Source organism: Astatotilapia calliptera, chromosome 8, assembly GCF_900246225.1.
Source record: "Astatotilapia calliptera chromosome 8, fAstCal1.2, whole genome shotgun sequence".
Lineage (NCBI taxonomy): Eukaryota > Metazoa > Chordata > Actinopteri > Cichliformes > Cichlidae > Astatotilapia > Astatotilapia calliptera.
Genome location: NC_039309.1, coordinates 24,497,512 through 24,517,485, shown reverse-complemented (window position 1 = coordinate 24,517,485; position 19,974 = coordinate 24,497,512). Strand labels below are relative to the sequence as shown.

The following is a 19,974-nucleotide window of genomic DNA, read 5'->3' as shown; positions in this document are numbered from 1 at the left end:
TTGTAACTGATGTCATATAGAGGCAGTTCTGGAGTGTCGTCCAGGTGCTGCATGCTCGCTGCATGCTCAATCATCCAGGTAAGTAAATCCTAAAAGACTGATTCTGTTCATCTGGACGTTTTCAATGACAGAAATGTTTCGTCACTCATCCAAGTGACTTCTCTGGCTTTTCAACCCCAAAACACGCTGCACCAAAAGCTGGTCCACCCCAAGGATCGGGTCCCCGACACAGACAGAGTAACATAGTGTACGCTGTTAAGTGCCAGGATTTATACATCGGGGAAACCAAACAACCTCTGGCTAAGAGGACGGCACAACACAGCAGAGCCACCTCGTCAGGCCAGGACTCTGCAGCCTATTTACACCTACAGGCCAGTGGACACTCGTTCAGTGATGAGGATGTAACATCCTGGACAGGGAGGGACGCTGGTTTTAGGGCGGAGTCAAGGAGGGAAAGACCATCTCTGAATGGAGGAGGGGCCTGAGGGTACATCTGTCACCATCTTACAATGCTGTGATTGCAGCCATTCCCCAACTCTCTGTGAATGGGACTCATGGCCATTGATCAGTGGTTGTTGATCAATGGTCATCAATTTGCATGATTAAGATTAAGGACCTGACCTCCCAGCCCATTGTTCCATCAGTGGGCTGGTTTCAGTCATTATGCAAATGTCCTGTTTATAAGATTGGAACCTGCAGTCAGCTGAGACTGAAGACGTCACCTGATGATGAAAGTTTCTCCCTCTGAAAACGTCCAGATGAACAGAATCAGCCTTTGGGATCAGACTCTTGGCTTTACTGCTGTCAGTGACGGGCAGTGTTCTTATATTGACAGAACCACATTCATGTGCTGTTGTCAGATTCATCTTAGCCCTATACAAACTCTGTACTGTGTGATTTGCACACACTTCTAATTGCTGTTGATGTGAACTCTGAGCAGAGCAGCTCTGGCAAAACGGGTTTTTCTGGCAAAGGGAGAAGTCCAAAAGCTGCTCTGTGGGCGGCTTCAATCATCAGCTTCTACGTAGTTTATTACAGTTTTTCTCAGTTGCTTTGGTGCATTTCTCACAACAGAATTAAACTTTGCACAATAGTCAGTTCAACCTCCACAACATGTAGTCGTTTTGGCACAACCTTGTGGCAGTTTCATGTTCATTTCGTCCAAAGGCAAATGCCTTTGGACATGAAGCAGTTGAATAAGTACAAATATCTAAAGAATGGTCACTTTTGACTTGCTGTTCATCACCATCTCCTTGCTTTGATCATGAATGTCACAATTATTTATACTTGTGCCGGCTGAATAGTCATTGTCCTTACAACTAATAGTCTTCATTTCATTGCTTGTGTCAGTGCACTCAAAATTGTTGAACATCTTGTCAAACAATTTGTACACCCATTTTGAAAACCCTATTTTTAAGGAGTTTCCATGAAAATCTCCATAAATTACTTTTCTCAGGTGAACCTTATCTCACACTAGTGAATATTGGTGTGTGCTACTCTTACTTGCAACCAATGAAAAGCCTCTTCTACCCAGTCACAGGTGAATCGCGTTACAGGATCCCCTACTCTACAAGTATATATATAATGTAAACCAACAGACAGGATTGGCATGAGGTGCATACTGAATCTACAAAACTGCAGAACATGGAACGTCAGCTGTGTGGAAGAGGGGTGAGGATCGGTGGAGGACGAGGACAAAACCGGGTAAGAAGAGACCAACCACATAGACACGTTCCTGACGAAATCAGGGCAACACTTGTGGATCATGTGATAAACCATGGCCTCACAATGGCCGAGGCTGGTCGAAGGGTGCAGCCAAATGTTGGGAGAACTACTGTAAGTTCTATCATCCAGACATTTCGTCGGGAAAACAGGTGAGCATACTGTAATGTAGTTATTCAGCACAAACTAATTTGCTCTGCACTTTCATAGACATACAGGAGACTTGCATTAGGACATGACCTTATAGATCTTTACATATAGACGTACTGTAACTGAAGCGCAGACTTGGCCCAGGTGTGGCATAGTGTGCTGTGGTACAATACAGTAATGCTGTAAAGAAAGGAGTTTAGAATGATAGTCCTGTAACCATTACTGTAAGCATGTTTGCGCTTATTTATGTTTGTGTTTTTTCATCTGCATCTCAAAAAGGACTGCCCGACAACCTAGAAGAGGTGGAAGAGGTCCACTTTTGACTCCGCAGCAAGAGGAAAGAATTTGTGCAATGGTGGCTGCAAACAACGCTTTGAGACTGAGAGAAATACAAAGAGCTGTCGTAGAAGATGACACCATCTTTGGAAATATTCAGTCAATATCAATGCCCACCATAGACGGAGTCCTGAGACGGAATGAAATGTCCATGAAGCAATTGTGCAAAGTACCATTTGAACGGAACAGTGATCGAGTGAAGGAGCTCCGTCACCAGTATGTACAGGTAAAACATGTTTGCATATGTACCTCTGTTTACTGTAAAAGTTTAGGCCATGTACTGCACTTACATTTATGCATGTTACTGTAGTCCTATTCACAGTTCAAACTGTACAATCTGTTGTGCCAAATGCACCATTACAGACTTTTTTATTCTCATCCTTTGGATAGCGTATCCTGGAATTGGAGGCCAGGGAACCCCTGCACACGTTTGTATATCTTGACGAAGCTGGATTCAATCTTACAAAAGGCAGACGGCGTGGACGAAAGAGCCACCATTGATGTCCCAGGACAACGAGGAGGAAATATTACAATGTGTGCAGCAATCTCAGAAAATGGCGTTCACACCCATATTCCTCACATTGGTGCATACAATACACAACACCTGTTGGCTTTTCTGGACGCTCTTTATCGGGCCCTAATCCCACAAAATGAAAGGGATGATCCTGGTGACAATCGGACAATGTATGCAGTGGTTTGGGATAATGTTAGATTCCATCACTCTGCTGTAGTCAGGCAGTGGTTTGCAGCACACGACAGGATGCTTATGGAGTTTCTTCCTCCTTACACTCCATTCCTAAATCCAATTGAGGAGTTTTTCTCTTCCTGGAGGTGGAGGGTATATGACAGGCATCCACGTACCCAAATGACCCTGCTAGCAGCTATGGATGCAGCTTGTGATGACATCACAGCAGAGTCCTGCAGAGGGTGGATTCGACACTCCAGAAGATGCTTTCCCCGATGCATCGATAGAGCTGACATTCGCTGCGATGTTGATGCAAATATGTGGGCAGACAGACGGGAGCGTCTAGATATCAATGATTGATATGCAGCAGTGTCTGTTTTTCAGGTTTTTGTTTCATGACTACTGCAGTAAGGTTTACTGTCTAAGTGAGTTTGTTTGCTGTAAAATGTTTGATTTGCTGTATTTCCCCAGTTGCACAAAGCTGTGAACAGTTTCAATTAAATATTATCAAGAGTGCAGAGGAAGTGTCTTGATTTTCCTTTACAAGTTATGGTTTTCAACATGCCGTGCATGCTGTCCAGACTTGACATGTCATTGGGAAGCACCTACAAAGAACTCCGTCACAATGAGAACATGTTCAAACCATTTGATTTTGTGAGCAAAGGTGCTGGTGTAGTGACTTGTAATTGTGACGCCCTGACACTTTGATATAAGTACTTGCTTTGGATGGATATATTTGTTTTGATGAAGTGACTCGCTTTTGCAAGTTATCCACCATGTTTTGCAGTTTGCACTAATTGTTTTGAGAAGAGCCTTAGTAGTGGTGCAGAGATCAATTCTGTTGTGAGAAATGCACCAAAGCAACTGAGAAAAACTGTAATAGTAGCAAATGAAAAATGATCTGTCCACACTTTGCTCCTGAAAAAGCCCGAGTGGCACCACACACTGAAATATGAATTATGACCATGGGCCAGAGTACTGTTACAGCGCCCAACACCACAGGAGTACAGTTCATACATTTGTATAATTTTGTAATAAAATGAATTGTCTGTTTCACCTGCGGTTCTTCTGTAATATTAACACTGTACAGTATTGTTTCATAGTCTCACACAAAGATTTGAACAGGAAATATGGGCGCTACATCAGATCCACTGCAAACTCTCAGAACTGAATAATAATGGACAGACCACAGGATCTGTTGGCCTGACTGCAGTCAGACAAACTTTCTTTTATTACACCTCCACACACCAGGTATCTTCCCCACAAAGGTCATACAGCCACAGTGCTTTGTGTGGATACATAAAGCTTTGGTATCATTAGTCAGTTACAATGGTTACATGGACCCGCTGATGTGAATACGTTTGGCTTGTTGTTGCATCAAAGCAAATAAAAACAGGCTGAAAATTCCTCTGCTTTAGGACGACCTGCTGAACCAGGAGCACGATGACACATCGACATCGTTTCTGCCAGAGAAACGCAGAAATCACAACGTCGCTCAACCAGCAGTGTGCGAGGAAACGAATGCTACGAGCAGCTGTTATCAGCATCCATCAGCATCCTCTCACAGCTAGTTACATTAAAATTGAGATGACAAGCAAGGACAGCATAAAGATAAAAAAGTATAAGAGGAGGTATATGTGCAAAACATGTGGTTGCATACAAAACACCTTTTGATCACCTCACAAAAAAAAACACCATTCAGAAAGCAAAACTTGAGTAATAGCACAAAACACGACTTGAAATTTACAACCAGGGAGTGATCGGGACACAGTACAAAGTGCACCAATAAAAAACAGAAAATAATCATCAAGAGTGGGAGCTGCAGGCCTGCACAAGTGCTGACACTCTCTCTTATTCACGTTGTTTCCCCCCGACAGAAGAGTCTGAATATCAGCTCTGTCAGGCCTGCTCTCCTCAAATGTTCATGCTTTCACATTGCTCTCCACTGGTACTGTAAGTGGGTACCAATTAGGCCACAAGTCCAGACTCCAACAATAGTGGTACGAGCAGGTAAAACAGCTAAAAGGCAGCAAAAGCAGAACTAATGCCAAACTTTTCGAATAGAGTTTGAAGCTGAACTGCTAAATAAATCATAAAAACATATATAATAAAAACAACTTTGGTTATTCTAAATGCAAGTTCAACATTTTATATTCCACCACGAGAACAGTGATTTTTCACTCTGAGCTGAAAGTTGGAATGAAGTTCAATCCAAATCAGGATGATTTACTCCTGAATGCACTTAGTAACACAACTGTGTTGTTGTTGTGTAGCTGAATGTGCAGCTCGCTCATGTTTGCTAATAAGACAGACGTGTTATTAGACATTCGCCCTTCTTCTGCTGCTCTTACAACAACTGCCTGATAAAGCTTTAATTAAGATTTTTAACAAGCTATTTTAAAAGCAATGTAAATGTCTATGTAGAGTATGAGTGTTAGCCATTAGTGTCACGTGACTCCAGCCAAGCACACAATAGTTGAAGGTTCACTCAAACTTTGAGATTTTGGTCTTTTGCACAAGAAAAATCATTGATGCAAAAAGTTGACAATAGTGGAGAAACCAAAGCTTGTGCCTGTTGAGGGGTTACTGTTATGCTGTGATGCAACAGCATGAAAACTAGTGAAGCATGACTTTATGAACTCCTCACAGAGGACGCCTTAGGTGGCATGTGTCCTGTAAAATTACAAACAAATCAACAGCTCATCTAAAATCTAGACACACATAGAAACATGTCTACAATGCTAACGAAGAAAGAAACAAATCACACGTCCCACAACAAAGTCAGCCCGTGTTCGCTGAGAGCGAGCGCTCTTTGAGCCACTGCGTGTAATAAATATGTCAGCAGAAAGGTGATCGTCAAAGAGCTCAGCAGAGTGAAAAGTCAGAGCTAAAAACAAGCTGACAGTACCATCCACCAACCAGCAGCCTGCTCAGCTGTGTGTATGTATGTGACAGCAGTAATGTCTTCAGACTCCGTAGTTAACGGCGCTCAGCGCTGGTCTCTTCTTGCCTTTAATCTTCAGTGATCCGTAACGAGCCTGGTGACAACGTTTAAGAAAAACACTCATCAGTGTGCATGCAGTCCAGAGATTCAGCACTACTGACTGTGGCAGAAGGATGTATCGACACACTAATGTGCGTACTCAGTGGAACAGAACACTCACGTCTTTGCGAACTCTGGATCGAGACAGTTTGACGCTCTGCGATCGCCTCAGTCCTTTCTGACTCACAGCCTCGTCTTCAGAGAAGGTTGGCTCGGCCTCTTCGTCCGTCCTTTCCTCCTGATCATAATAGTACTCTGGAGAACAGAAACACATACGTCAGGAATCACCAAGACACACAATGTTTGCATCCATCTGTTCTCCTCCACTTAAGAGGTTCACCCTGCACAGGTGCCCAGTGCTAACACACAGAGATTAAGACGCTCACATTCACAGCTGTGACAGACTCAGAGTTGCATGTTTGGGACTCTGGGCGGAGCTGGAGTGCCCGGATTTGAACCCAGGACCTTCCTGCTGTGAGGCGTCCGTGCTGACCAACACGTCTGAGTTTCAACAATGATCACCAAATTCAACGTAAGACTTTTTATACTGTTCTTACTATTAAAAGGGCCCACAGTCAATAAGCACACTCAAACTGAAATATTCAGTACAGTAATATAAACAGGAAACAGAAGCACAAATCAAATACACAACGATACTAAAACAACAACGAGACACAAAACCATCAAACTGGTGAGGTCCTGTGAGGACCAACAACAGGAAAACTGTAACACTGAAGAGTGTGAGCGATGACTGTGAGGCGCATGTGTCCCAGCAGAGGGCAGCACACACCAGAAGTGCCGCCTCTCTCTGGCTCCACTGTCATAAACACACAACAGCACAAGCTCATTATTAATAACATCTGCAGCTTCACTGCACTGAGCTTATCATTACGAGCTCGTGGACATCACATCATGGACAGGACTGCCTCACACTATCGCAGGGATAAATATCGATACATTGGAATATTGCGATGTTTCGTGTTACGATACTGAATCGATATTCAAAAGCAGTGTTATCGATTTTTTTATTGAGAATTTACTTGCATTTACTGTGTAATTTCTTTTATGTGTAGCAATTCAAACTCCGGCCGCTAGTGTTTACCGCTTTCACTATGATGGAAAAACAAGGTCTCGCGATAACACTGGATGTGCCGTAGAAGCGTCTATTTTACCAAACCTAAGAAGTGGACCAGCGGACGTGTGGCAAACTGTGCTAGCTCACTGATGACAGAAGAGGAGAGGACACAGCAGCTTTCAAAGCAGATGTGTGGACTTCTTTTGGATTTAGGACAAAACAAGGCAGTAAAACTTTGACAAGAGCTACGAAGTCCGTAAAATCTGCACCGCCACAGTCAAATACTCGGGTAACACAAATTTACGAGTACCATAGCAACGTAGCATCAAATGCTAACCTTAAAACTACCAGCAACTGACTCGTGCAACAAAACCAGCGCAGTCAGTACTTGTTTCTATTTGCGCTGTCTGAGCGCAGTAGAGAATAAAGGATTCGGTGATATGATTACAACGCTGGAGCCCCGTTACACCGTTTCTCCGGACAACATATCGCAGACATCGCTCTCCAAAGTTGTACCAAGAAGTCACAGCGACAGTCCTGGACTCCCAGCTCAGCAGACAGCTGCTTGGACTTCGAGATCACAGCTCATCACATACTGATCCGTGGAACCTTCAGTCACAGACGAACAAACTCCTTTTCAGGTTGCACAAAAAGTGTTCCACTGGTGGACATGGCAGGGCTTCTTTTATTAGCACTTTATATTGTTTACTTGGATGAATTCTTCAAGCAATTTCATTTTTCATGTATAGTTGATTATGTTAAGGTCACATAAAAGTGCTTCTTTTTGATGCTGCAGAGAGCAGTTTTTGGATTAGTATTTTAAAATGATAGTACTCACTAAGTAAGACCTCAGTGTTACATTGTTTACTTCTATCAGTAAAGTGGTTTTTGTTTATCTTCTGATAAGACATTTCTCCATTCATTTTGAACTTGGAGAGTGAAACGTATCCCTCTGTTTTAGTTAACAGCTCATTTAACACTTTGGACTGTTTACTGTGAGTTCTTGTTAGAGATTTTCTACATTATACATTATAACCAAATCTCTATAATACAATATAATCAAGTAGGCCTTATATTCTAACCAAGTATGCCTTATATTTTGTGTGTTCATATATTTTCACATAACCAAACCTATTGTTGAAGAATTACCTAATCAAGTCTATTGTTAAAGGAAAACTGATGCATTCCTTACCTAAGTGTCTGAGATGTTTGACAGCATGATATAATGATGCATTCTTTTCCTATAGTGTCTGTGATGTCAGATAAAGCATGATATACTTCTGTATTTTTATCCCAGTGTGTGAAAGATCAGATAAGCTGATTTAATGTTTAATCTCTTCCCTGACAGTTAAAAAGAGGAAGTACTATGTAACCCATTTTTGCCTTATAAATAAAGCAAGCGAGCCTGTGCTCGGTGTGTGTGTGTCTTCTCAGAGGCATTCACCCGTGCGCACGTTTTCTAATTACTCTCTGAGTCGGTCTGCAGTTGTCTCATTTCTCTTACTTGTGTTTTGAACAAATGTCTAAACCCCTGACAGTTCTCATACAATCAACACAAACACAAATATCGTCTGGCTTTTAGTATCCCAATATATTGTATCGTGACACATGTTGTATCGCCAGATTCTCGCCAATACACACTCCTACTTGTATCAACTGTATGCACTATACTTGAATATTAGTATGACGACAAAGTTGATTTGGACTGGATGAATGAATCGTTACCAAACACACTCACAATCAGTTACTAGCAGAAAGAAGAAACCACATCATGTGTTGTGACAGAGAACGACACTCACGACTGCACAGCACGGCTCCGGCGCTCGCACAGAAACATCCTGCAGAGCCTTCAGTTTTCAGGAACCAGCTTCCAGTTTGGATTCGGGAGACAGACACTATCTCTACTTTTAAAGCTTCAAACTTTCCTTTTTGCTAAAGCATATAGTTAGGGCTGGACCAGGTCACCCTGAATCCTCCCTTAGTTATGCTGCAATAGGTGTAGACTGCTGGGGATTCAAACACCCTAACCCTGTGGTCAGTGCAGATCCAGAACAGTGCACCATGCCTCAGCAGTGCTCTGATCTGTAGACTGTCCAGTGGAACATGTTCCCTGCTCTTCAATTAACTGACAGCAATTTTCATAGCAATGATGTCATCCTCAATTCTTCTTGTCGACCTTGTTGTTATTTCTATTGTGTTTTTGTGGCAAAGAACCACAGACAGTACAAACCGAGGCTGTGACTTCTGTAACCTGCATTCTTCCATAAAGACGATGGTTACACAAAGACTTCCAGTCATGAAGACGTCAGTGAGAAAAACCTGGCTTCTTATGGTCTCAGTCACTATTTTGGGTCATACACAGTTTGTGTACAGTTTACAGTCACAAACCATCCCTCCCCGTCCATATCTTTGCATCCTTCCAACAATGGAAACCAGTGGGTGATGCCACAGAAGCTCCACCCATCTTTTATACTGTGTAGGCTCTTAACACAGGACTGAAAGCTTTCAAAGTATGGACAGCTACATGCATTTTCCATCTGGGTGGGTCAATGTGAAGAAGGTGAAAACAGGTATTATTCATCGTTAAAGCAAAATTAAGTGTTACATAGCTGGTTTAAACAAACTACCACAAATCTTATGTTTTGTTGACTTGGACAGTGCAGGACCAGCTCTGGTAGTGTTCTCGTTTGTCACCCGATGTCGGGTAAACTGTTCCTATAGTTTACATGAGCCGCCACTGACAGCCGGGTCGCTGTGGAGAAGCAGGGATTGGTGCGAGCCTATAACGCAGGGTTAGGGGAGGTGTGTTCACGTGCTGGTACCGTACTCGACGCTCTCGTGGCAGCTTTAAGTAAAGGCTGATTAGTACGTCTCACACAGCAACTGTCTGGTATTTTGCTTAAGGTAAACTCAAAGATATTCAAAGGATGGCTGGAAGGCAAAGGGCCGCAGTACCGCAGCTCTCAAATCACGTGAAAACTATGGCTCAAGGTATTCAAGCTCATTCACCTCTACATCCCCGACTCTGTGCGTCTCATCCACACGTGGTCGTAACAACACAAAGGTTCTATGCAGGATTTATTAAGCATCAGATCTGTTAATAGTAAAATGAATGTGCAGTAGGGCTGTGCCCTTTGACCACAGTCTCATATCCTGATATTAGACATTTATCGTCCCGACAACGATAGAAATCACAAAAACATTTTCAATTCTGTGAATCTCGGGCAGCTGAAGTGTTTCCAGCCGGGCGTCGTGTACCTGGAGCTGAATGTTTTGACTGATGCATGAAACTATATATTTTTACACATAACTTATAACGGCCGTCATTTTCTTTGTGAGTATTTATCAGATGGCCTGCTCTAACGTTTAGTCTAAGGTTTATGTTGAGCACCTGACGGCTCTTCGTTGCTTCTCATCTGTAAACTCTCTCCACACTGTTTCACGTGATCCTTGCGTGGGTGGTAGAGGTTTGTCGTGTTTGAGTCTGAGGTGGGGACCTCAGTACGCTTTTCTGGTCCGTGTCAGACTTTTCATAACCAAACCATGTCCATGCTACAGAGGTAGCCACTCGTTTTCACTGGTCCTTCTGTTTGTCATCACTTCAGTTTATTTTGAAAAATCTCAACAGGATCTTCAGCTTTATTGTGAAAGGTTTATGTGGAAAATAAACAAGCGGAGCCAAATGCAGGGTTTACCATTGCTGTGGCTAACGACAACGCGTAAAAACAGTCGCTTATCTGTCCGTAGTGTGGTTATTTTAAATATAAGCGAAAGAGAGAACCTTAAGAAATTAATACAGTCACTATAGCGACCATCAAAACCATGAGAAAATAAACCATAAACAGTTTATTTTGTGACACCACAAAACAAACGATAGTAATATTAAACGATAGACGTTTTCATATCGTCATCAGATATACACCGTTATATCGAACAGCCCTAATGTGCATCATCACCAGTCATTTTTAAGTCTGTTAAAAGGATGACAGACATATGAAGCCTCAGAGGCAGCGAGGAGCACACAAGAGAGTTGTTAGGCATAAACATCTCCGTCTTCATCTCTCTGTAGCTCCTCCTCCTCGTCTGAGCTGAATACATAATACAGTCTCTCTCTCTCAGTATCCTGATGCTGTGTAGCAGCCTTTCTCCCTTACATCCACCCATCCGTCTCTACATCTCCATTCATCTTTGTCCTCGCCTCCTTCATCTCACCCCCCGTTCTGTCTCTTTCCACACCTCACCTACTTGCTGTGTGTGTGTGTGTGTGTGTGTGTGTGTGTGTGTGTGTGTGTGTGTGTGTGTGTGTGTTTGTGTTTGACATTCCACTGGCATCCCACACAGCCTTATCTCATCCCCTGTGTCTGCTGGGAAGTCATCTCACACTCCAACCAGCCTGCAGTTGTCATCACGCTGAGGACAAACACACACAGAGAAGTGCAAAGGTAACAATGTAGCTGTCTAACAAAGTCCTGCTCATGTGTGCCTTATTGTTCTCTTCTGACCATCATCATCATCATCATTATTTATGATGGTTGTCATTATTCTTAATTATTATTAGTCAACATTGTAATAAAATAATGTTCTCTCATTCATCACCAGCGTCAGTCTTCATGGATTACTGCTTTGGCGTTTTTTGCCAAACTCATAATAAAATAAAAACGTAATATCACTGGAAAGAGTTTCACTGATATCTTTCCAGGAGTCATGTTTGGGATTCATCCCTTCATGGCATGTGTGAGGTTTGCATGTGCTTACATGACTGAGTGTTGAGCACATGTGCTCACTGCGCACATCGTTGCTCACACAACAGTCTAAACGCTGAGCTCAGGCTCTTCAGGGTCCTGGTTGGTTTTGAACTGTGCACAGCAGGGAGACACTTTTCAGGGGGAACATAAAGGTCCAGTCACCGGCTCACTGCAAAGCTCCAAACCCCAGCAGGCTTCCTCAGATACGAGACGTTTTGTAGTTGTCATGGAGACTGTGGCGAGAACCAGTGACAGACAGAACGACGCCACCTTCATCCACCACGAAGGACTGACCTTTGGCTGGAAATCTCATCTTAGCATTGTTTAGAAAAAGCTACCATATCAAACATGTTATCAATCAGCTGTCAGGGTTCTAGTCAAACCTCTAATCACAGATTTTATTCTTTTAGGTTTCTGTTTACGAACTGTTTTCTCTTTCTGTTTCCATCCATCCATCCATCCATCTTCATCCGCTTTGTCCGGGGTCGGGTCGCGGGGGCAGCAGCCTAAGCAGAGAGGCCCAGACCTCCCTCTCCCCAGCCACCTCCTCCAGCTTATCCGGGGGAACACCAAGGCGTTCCCAGGCCAGCCGAGAGATATAATCTCTCCAGCGTGTCCTGGGTCTGCCCCGGGGCCTCCTCCCGGTAGGACACGCCTGGAACACCTCACCCAGGAGGCGCCCAGGAGGCATCCTTGTCAGATGTCCGAACCACCTCAGCTGGCTCCTTTCGATGTGGAGCAGCAGCTGCTCTACTCTTTCTGTTTCCTTTACCATGAATTGTTGTGATTGAGAAGTTGTGTTACGTTTATGAGAGAAGCGCACGAGTGTGTGTGAGTGTGTGTGTACCATCTCCATCCGGAGCGTCACTGCTGCGAGACCTCCTGACAGCAGGGTTGGAAGAATGGGAGCTGTACTGGTACAGCTGGTTTCCTCTGTCGTCCTGCTGGTCTATCTGTGTGAGGTCATGCATACTCAGGCTGCGCAGCTTCTCAGTAATGGCCCCCTGACCCTGCAGCACACACAACACTCAGCATTACACCACAAAAACATCTCAGAGATCAGCAGTGCTGATGTGTTACAATCACAGAAAGAGCCTGTAGTTTATCAATAATCTGAATCATGTGGTGATGCTTTTGTTTCCAGGTGTGGCAGTCATCTTTCACGTGAATGGCTACAGTCATACAGGTGTCCTGTTCCTGATCCCATCAGTTGTTATAACAGACACTGTAGACTTTAATTTGTCTAAATTAAAAGCAGACGTATTTGTGTGCTTGCAACTAGTGTCAGATATCTAGAGTTCATTACTCACCAATCAAAATCCTCATAATAACTATTTTGTATAATTGGAAATATTTCTTTGCTTATCTGTACCTTAGACACACGTCACATCTAAACAGCTACAATTCAAATTTGATGCATTATAATTCCACATATTTATGCATCATTGTATCCAGAATGTCATCGTGTAGCTGTGACTGATTAATATCAACACTGAGCTGTTCAGATTTTACTAGTTCACTGGGAACACTATGATATATTAATACAGGACAGATATTATTGGAACGGCAGAAATCTGACAGTAAAAACAGACACTGCAAACTACAGCACTGTGAGCTGCTGTTGAGCAAGCCTTCACTTCTGGAAATAGATCCAAGTTTACTGAAGTATGGAGGTGGAGGAGATCGTTCATATGTTGGACTATCAGTATCTTACATGAAGAAGAGAATATTTACATTAGAGAAAACTAAACTTCAGTCCGCACTGCTGCGCTGTTACTGTACAGGGCTTCATGCAGCTTTAAAGACCTGTGAGACAAACCGACGGTGGAGCACAGAAATGCAAACATGTCGTTTAAATGACTTTGCTGTGACAACATTTTTACATTAAAAAGTTTAAGAAGCATTACGTGTTTTTCCACAACACTCATTTCTTGTTGTGCTGCCGATCTGTGTTTGTCCTTCATCATTGCTGTATTTTTAGAAACATGAAATACTGGGAGCCATCATGAAAGGAACCTTCTGCATTAAAGGATTAGTTCACTTGTTTTTCAAGCCTCAGGAACAAATAAAGCCTGAAACAGGCTTCGTTTGCCTTCATGATGCCTCTCATCCACACTGGACTCTCAGAGAGGGTGCAGAGTCATTAACAAGGCCCAAAGCCACAGTCACAGCACCACAGCTTCAACAGCAACAGGCTTCAGCACTCTGAAGCTGCATTTCCACTGTAACTAGACCCACTAGTGTAAATGATACCTAATGGAATTGATTAAATGATACCGTCTGCTTCAGATCTGGGAATTAAAGCTTAAATCAATTAAACATATAACGAATAATTGATGATGACAAGAATACGCTAACTGAATAACGAGGTACAGAATACATTCAGATCAGGGATGCTACTGAATGATGATGAAGATGTTACCACGGAAACACTTCACAAAGAACATGAACAGCAGGGGGGGGGGGGTATTGTTGTAATGTACAGCAGTATATTTGGGCTATTACAGGTAAACGCTAATACGAACAAAATGATGAAGTCAGACATTCACAGGGACATTTTCACCCTGTAGCACCAATGTAAGCTCATTTATTATTATTCTTAGAGCTTTGTGATTTAGAAGGTTTTGATACATAATTCTTAATTTCTTTTTGTTTGTTGTTTGTAAACATAAAGCCCCGGCATGCTGCTGTAACAATGAAATTAATGTCAAACACATTAAGGGACATACAATGAAAAACAAACGTGTCGTAAATAATGAGTGACATGTATCTGCAACACCACCAAGTCCATGTCAAAACCAAAACCAAAAAGAAGAATCAAATTAAAACTGATGTTCTCAAGCAGCGGGTCTGGACACAGACGATAATCAAAGGGTGGATGCTGAGCTGTACGAAACAGAACATTCTGTCCATGCTGCTTACACTGACTGGTTTTTACCTCCCAGAGCAGCCTGCTGAACCACCGAAACCCTGAAGACACAAGGATGTTAGTGCAGACAGAAAAGAAACAAACGTCAGAGGGAAGACAGGAGGCAAGTTGGTGCAGATGCAGAAAACATCATCTCAAAAGCAAACGTCCAGCTGAGATCTGCAGTGTTCCCCCAGGATCCAAAACATTCACAACCCTGCATGCTGATGACCAACAAACACACAATATCAACTCATATTTAGTCGAGTTTGTTACACTTGCAATCAGCAAATTCTTAAAAACACAACCACAGAGGAGGACGGTGGTTGGGTTTCTCTGGGGCACTCCGAGTTAACAATAATACAGTGAAGCAATTATTCTGCTTACATTTCGGGTCAATGATGCTACATTTTCATACTACAGTGTTTTCAACTTAAATGCATGTTTACTGCGTGTCTGCACCATCCGGATAGCAGTGACAGGAACATCAAAATAGTCCCTGTTTATATTGTTTGCATCTGCTTAAAACTAGCAAATTGTTAACCAAGAGTTGCCTAGATGATGGTTAGAAAGTACTCGGATCTAATCTGCTGTGATGTGACCTTCATTACCTGTTCAAAGCTAAACTATGTTTATGTGATCTTATTAGCAATAAGTTCTTCAGTCCCGTAGTTACCAAGAGCAATGCAAATGTTTTATCAATTATCAGTGTGGATACAGACACATCTCACAAAAGGAGCACTGCGAGCTGTAATACTCATTTGGTAAACTGGTTGGTTACCAAACCAGCCAGGACTGCAAGCTTCCACATTACAACACATTTTAGATTTTACTTTGTTTGCTATGACTTCATTTATTGAATCTTGGTCCCATGCTGTGAGATGGACAAAGAAGCAGCTTTGAACTGTAAACTGGACGGAGGAAAAGCTCTGAAATGTCTTTTCTTCTCAGTCTGTGACAGCAGGTACATGTGGTGTAGGTGCCAGGTTTGCATGTCTAACCACAGCTCTAGGCTCAGCTAAAACATTTCAGACAGATTGATTTTATGTGCATTTCAGATGGTTTTACTGTAAAAGCCAAGGTCAATCAAATTCCTAGTAAGATGCAAGCCTATTTTAAAGAAATGAAAAACTGCTACTAACCCTGTGATGACAAAACATGCATGCGGAGAAAAGAAGAGAGACTGTAAAGACAAACGGGGAACACAAAGATGAAATATGTAAGAAGATCTTCATGTCAAGGAGGAACCATAGGAGACTCAAAGTGAGGCAGCGAGAGAGAAGTGAGATGCAGGGCAGTGACAGAGGCATCGCTTTGATTAACAGGGTGTTTCAGGTAAGTGGAGACAGGAGGCTGCACTGACACAGCAAGGACACAAAAACAACCAGACCTGTCGTTGATCCTGCTGAGTGCTGCCTCTTTGTGTTAGAATATGCACACCTGACCTCGTTCATTATGTGAAAAAGCAGGTGCTCTTTCTCTAAAACAGAACATAACACTGTTACTCAGCTGAAGTCAGCCACAAACTAATCCCACTGAAGAACTTCAGTTACGCTTAAATGAAGTATGGCCTGTTAAAAACTCCATTCAGAGTCGATGGGTAGCACGGTCAGCAGAACCTTGTTCAATGCAGTCGTGGAAATACCACTCAAGAACTCAACTTCCTTCAGTTTGAACTCATTAACAACATTCAAGTTGTTTAGTTTGACACGGCCGACACCGCTCCACAGGCTAAAGTGTTAGCAAGCACTGGATAAATGCTTAGGCTAAGGTAACATAGCTAATGTCATCTTATAGTAACACTAACAGAGACCATCCTAACATAATGTTAACATTTTCTGATACTTGAACTTTGCACCTGCTAAATCCTGGCTGAGCGGTCCAATCAATTCAGATTAATTCTGCGTCTTTATTTATTTACACACACAAACACACAATAGAATTGTATTATAGTTCGATATTATAATAACTACATACTATTAATCATTAATAATGTACTAGTTAGTCATTATTCCTCCATTTCTGAACATGGGCTTCAATTGTTCAGTCTTGCTTAATAAAGCTGCTTTCAGCTGCTCCCATAAACAAATAAAATTACTTAATACCAGACTAATCCTTGATCATCATCAGCATCATAATAATAATAATGTGAGCAGTTATTAATTTGTTACAGGGGTTCACTGTTTTGTAGTGTCTCACAGTTAAATACTGCTGTACTACTGTGGATCTAACCTGACACCATTCGCTTTTTCTTTGTAGTGCATCCCCACTGCTCAGGTGCTGTGAAGCGTGAGATCAACTGGGCGTATCTGAATCACTCAGGTATTCAAGAAATGCTGAAGAAACCAGTTCAAATGTCATTTATTTATACTGGCTCTGCAGGAAGACCATCTGAGGCACAGACATGCACAGAGGATGTGTGAGCATGTGCAAAGGCTATCAGACACATCGTCAAGTGAAGATCTCGTACAGGCTATCGATTCATCTCCTATGCACTCAGTCATGCACCAATGCCACAGTGACTGTCTATATCGGGGTCAGCAACCTCAACACCCAAAGAGCCATTTGGAGCCGGTTTCCACGCAAAAGAAAATACTTGTTGACATCTAAAATGAAGATAACACTGTGTATATTGTTTTTTACCTTTATGCTTTGTGTGAACAACTAAGGCGTGTTGCTTATGACATCCATGAAGTGCTACAGAGAAAACTACATTTTATTCATGTAATGAACACATTTTGAACTCTTAAAGAAATACAACAAAAGCTGAACTAAAATAATCCAGCAAACAAAAACTGTTGTGAGCCGCCCCCCTCATATCACCTTTGTGCTTTTGGAGCCTTGACCTGACTTTTAATAAATAACTGGGGAAATAAGCACTATGCTGCTAAAAAATGAAAAATATATATTTGCAAAATTCTGCCTAAATATGTATTTTACCTGGTTAATGTGTGTGGCGGGGCGTGGTCTGCAGCGCCGCTGCAGGGGAGGCGGACGCACCTGAGCTGCACCCACAATCACGCCTCGCCGCCTTAACGTCTGGTGGTATGTGTGGGGCTGTGAGCTGCAAAGCTACAGCCGGCTGTGTGCGTCAGCAACTGTGTGTAAGGTGGTCAATAAAGAGATGCTGAAAAGCGTGTTCATGCAAACATCGTCGGGTCTGCTGTGATATGTTTACAACGGGACTTCTGCTCCTGAACCTCTGCGCACAGCGTCTGCAGGTCGGTGCTGTACGAAGTCAGTTTATCTTTACAGGACTGTAAGCTGTCGTCTGTGGGGCGTGAGCGTGTTTGTTTTAACATAGTTCACGGTGGAGCTGCTGACATAATGTGGATCCGAAGGTCCATAACTGGCCTACGTGGGGCTGAAAGTCTCGATAAATGCACGCCGTTTCAGCTTCCACGAGTGTGACGCTTATTTTGAGCGATGAAAAAAATAATAGAATTTTATTTTTATATTTCAATATCACAATAATCTTCCAATTTAGAACTACAAGTTAAAAAAGAACTAATATAAATAAAATACACTTCATCTAAACACTTCTAATTTATTTTCCCAAACCACGCGGAGCTGCACTGTAAGGACTAAAGAGCCGCAGGTTGCCGACCCCTGGTCTGTATGCTCTTACGTCTGATTTAGCACGCTAAATAAGGACATTCAGTGCCCACAGGCGCTACTGTAGAACACAGACAAAGGAAGCTGTTGCAAGCAAAGAGAGCTGAAGCCGCAGACTGGTATTTTATTCCTCTGTAGTAGGGCTGTTCGATATAACGATATATATCGGATGACGATATAAAAACATCTATCGTTTCATTTTACGCTATCGTTTGTTTCGTAGTGTCGCAAAATAAACTGTTTACAGCCATATTTGTTCATGGTTCTGATGTCACTGTAGAGGCTATGTTCATTTCTTAAAGTTCTCTCTCTAATATTTAATATAACCACACTACAGACGGACAAGCGCCTGTTTTTATGCGTTGTCGTTAGCAACAACGACGGTAACAGCATCGTGTGTCCGTTTGTTTATGTTCCACTTAAACCTTTCACAATAAAGCTCAAGATCCTGTTGAGACCTTTCAAAATAAACTGAATCACATGAAAGAGCAGATTATTTACGGATGAGAAGTAAAAAAGACGCCAGGTGCTAAAAAATAGATCTTAGACTCAAACGTTAGAACGGGCTTTTCCTCGCAGCACGCCGTGTAATAAATACTCAAAGAAAACGGCGCCGTTACAACTTATGTCTAAAAATGTATCGTTTCATGCATCGTTAAAACACTCTGCTCCAGCTACACGACGCCCAGCAGGAAACACTTCACACAAGTCGAGCTGCCCGAGATTCACAGACTTTACAGAAAATGTTACATTTTTGTGATTTATATCGTTATCGGACGATAGACGTCTTATATCGGGATATGAGATTCTGGTCATATCGCACAGCCCTACTCTGTAGCAACGTAGTGAGAAAGAAGATGAAAACTGACTTAGCCATGCTATCTAACATAAAACTGTAGTGCACTCACGTGAAAAATTAAAAAAAAGAATAACTTGCCTTGACGGCTGCAGTGACCGCAGCGGTGGCTGCAATGCTCAGGCCCTGCTTGCCAAAGTTCACCATGGTCTCATAGCTTCTCTCTTTGGCCTGCACAATGTACTCATCTATTTCCTAAAGGAAGACAACAATTACATTTTAGAACACAGTTGAACTGGGCACAAAGCAGTGTGACCTGCATTACACGTGGATGTACGGATGAATGTACCCTTTCTCTGGAGGACAGCAAAGGATGCAGACACTTCCTGTAAATAAGACTTGCTCCTCTGGTGTAAGGGGACAGCAGCCAGACCACAAAAGCTATCTTTAGCTCGTAGTAGAGAGGAAACCTGGATATGGAGACACACACGGTAAGTTTAACCCATGGTACATAATGATGCTTTCCACTGCAGAAAAACAGGTTAAGAGATATGCACCCACTCCCACTCCTGTTGTCAAGTTTTTGTTGCACACAGCTCTGAAGGTTTATTATGGTTTTTTGGACTGCACCGACATGTTCCAGCACTTTCTGTGACTGTCTGATAAAACATCAGCTGTAGGGCTGCAGGTATCGATTATTTTATTAATGGACTAATCTATCGAATATTCTATCGATTAATCGAGTAACCGGGTAAGAAATTATTTTCTCTTATTAATGAGTAATAATAAATATTCAAAAACTTCTCATTGGTTTTAGAAATGTCAGCGTTTTAAAGTTTAACTGCATATAACATCTGTAAAAAAAAACATCGTTCTCCATCAATTCCTCAAAATCGTTA

At 42.4% G+C, this 19,974-nt stretch overlaps 2 protein-coding genes across 4 annotated transcripts in view; one reads left to right on the top strand and one right to left on the bottom strand.

Annotated features, from left to right (window-relative positions):
- Positions 1 to 729: 729 nt before the first annotated feature.
- LOC113027760 (uncharacterized) lies at positions 730 to 3,949 on the top strand. Its single transcript, XM_026177548.1, has 3 exons — positions 730 to 1,874; positions 2,152 to 2,434; positions 2,599 to 3,949. Exons 1-3 carry the CDS (start codon positions 1,645 to 1,647, stop codon positions 2,707 to 2,709), a joined length of 624 nt encoding a protein of 207 aa, XP_026033333.1. The 5' UTR covers positions 730 to 1,644; the 3' UTR covers positions 2,710 to 3,949.
- A 138-nt stretch (positions 3,950 to 4,087) lies between these two features.
- Positions 4,088 to 19,974, bottom strand: part of reep3b (receptor accessory protein 3b) — a 35,831-nt gene continuing 19,944 nt past the window's right edge. For all 3 annotated transcript variants that reach the window (XM_026177546.1, XM_026177545.1, XM_026177547.1), the window contains 5 exons: positions 19,425 to 19,545; positions 19,217 to 19,330; positions 12,604 to 12,766; positions 6,058 to 6,191; positions 4,088 to 5,931 (listed from right to left, as the gene is read on the bottom strand). In XM_026177546.1, the coding sequence (XP_026033331.1) occupies positions 5,860 to 5,931; positions 6,058 to 6,191; positions 12,604 to 12,766; positions 19,217 to 19,330; positions 19,425 to 19,545 (604 nt within the window). In that variant the 3' untranslated portion in view covers positions 4,088 to 5,859. The remainder of the gene's footprint in view (positions 5,932 to 6,057; positions 6,192 to 12,603; positions 12,767 to 19,216; positions 19,331 to 19,424; positions 19,546 to 19,974) is intronic.

What these genes read in the sequence shown, in the direction of transcription:
- LOC113027760 (XM_026177548.1), top strand. Translation starts at nt 1,645, where the DNA reads ATGGAACGTCAGCTGTGTGGAAGAGGGGTGAGGATCGGTGGAGGACGA. An exon ending in ACATTTCGTCGGGAAAACAG is followed by an intron (nt 1,875 to 2,151) that starts GTGAGCATACTG and finishes CATCTCAAAAAG; the next exon opens with GACTGCCCGACAACCTAGAA. An exon ending in TCCGTCACCAGTATGTACAG is followed by an intron (nt 2,435 to 2,598) that starts GTAAAACATGTT and finishes TCCTTTGGATAG; the next exon opens with CGTATCCTGGAATTGGAGGC.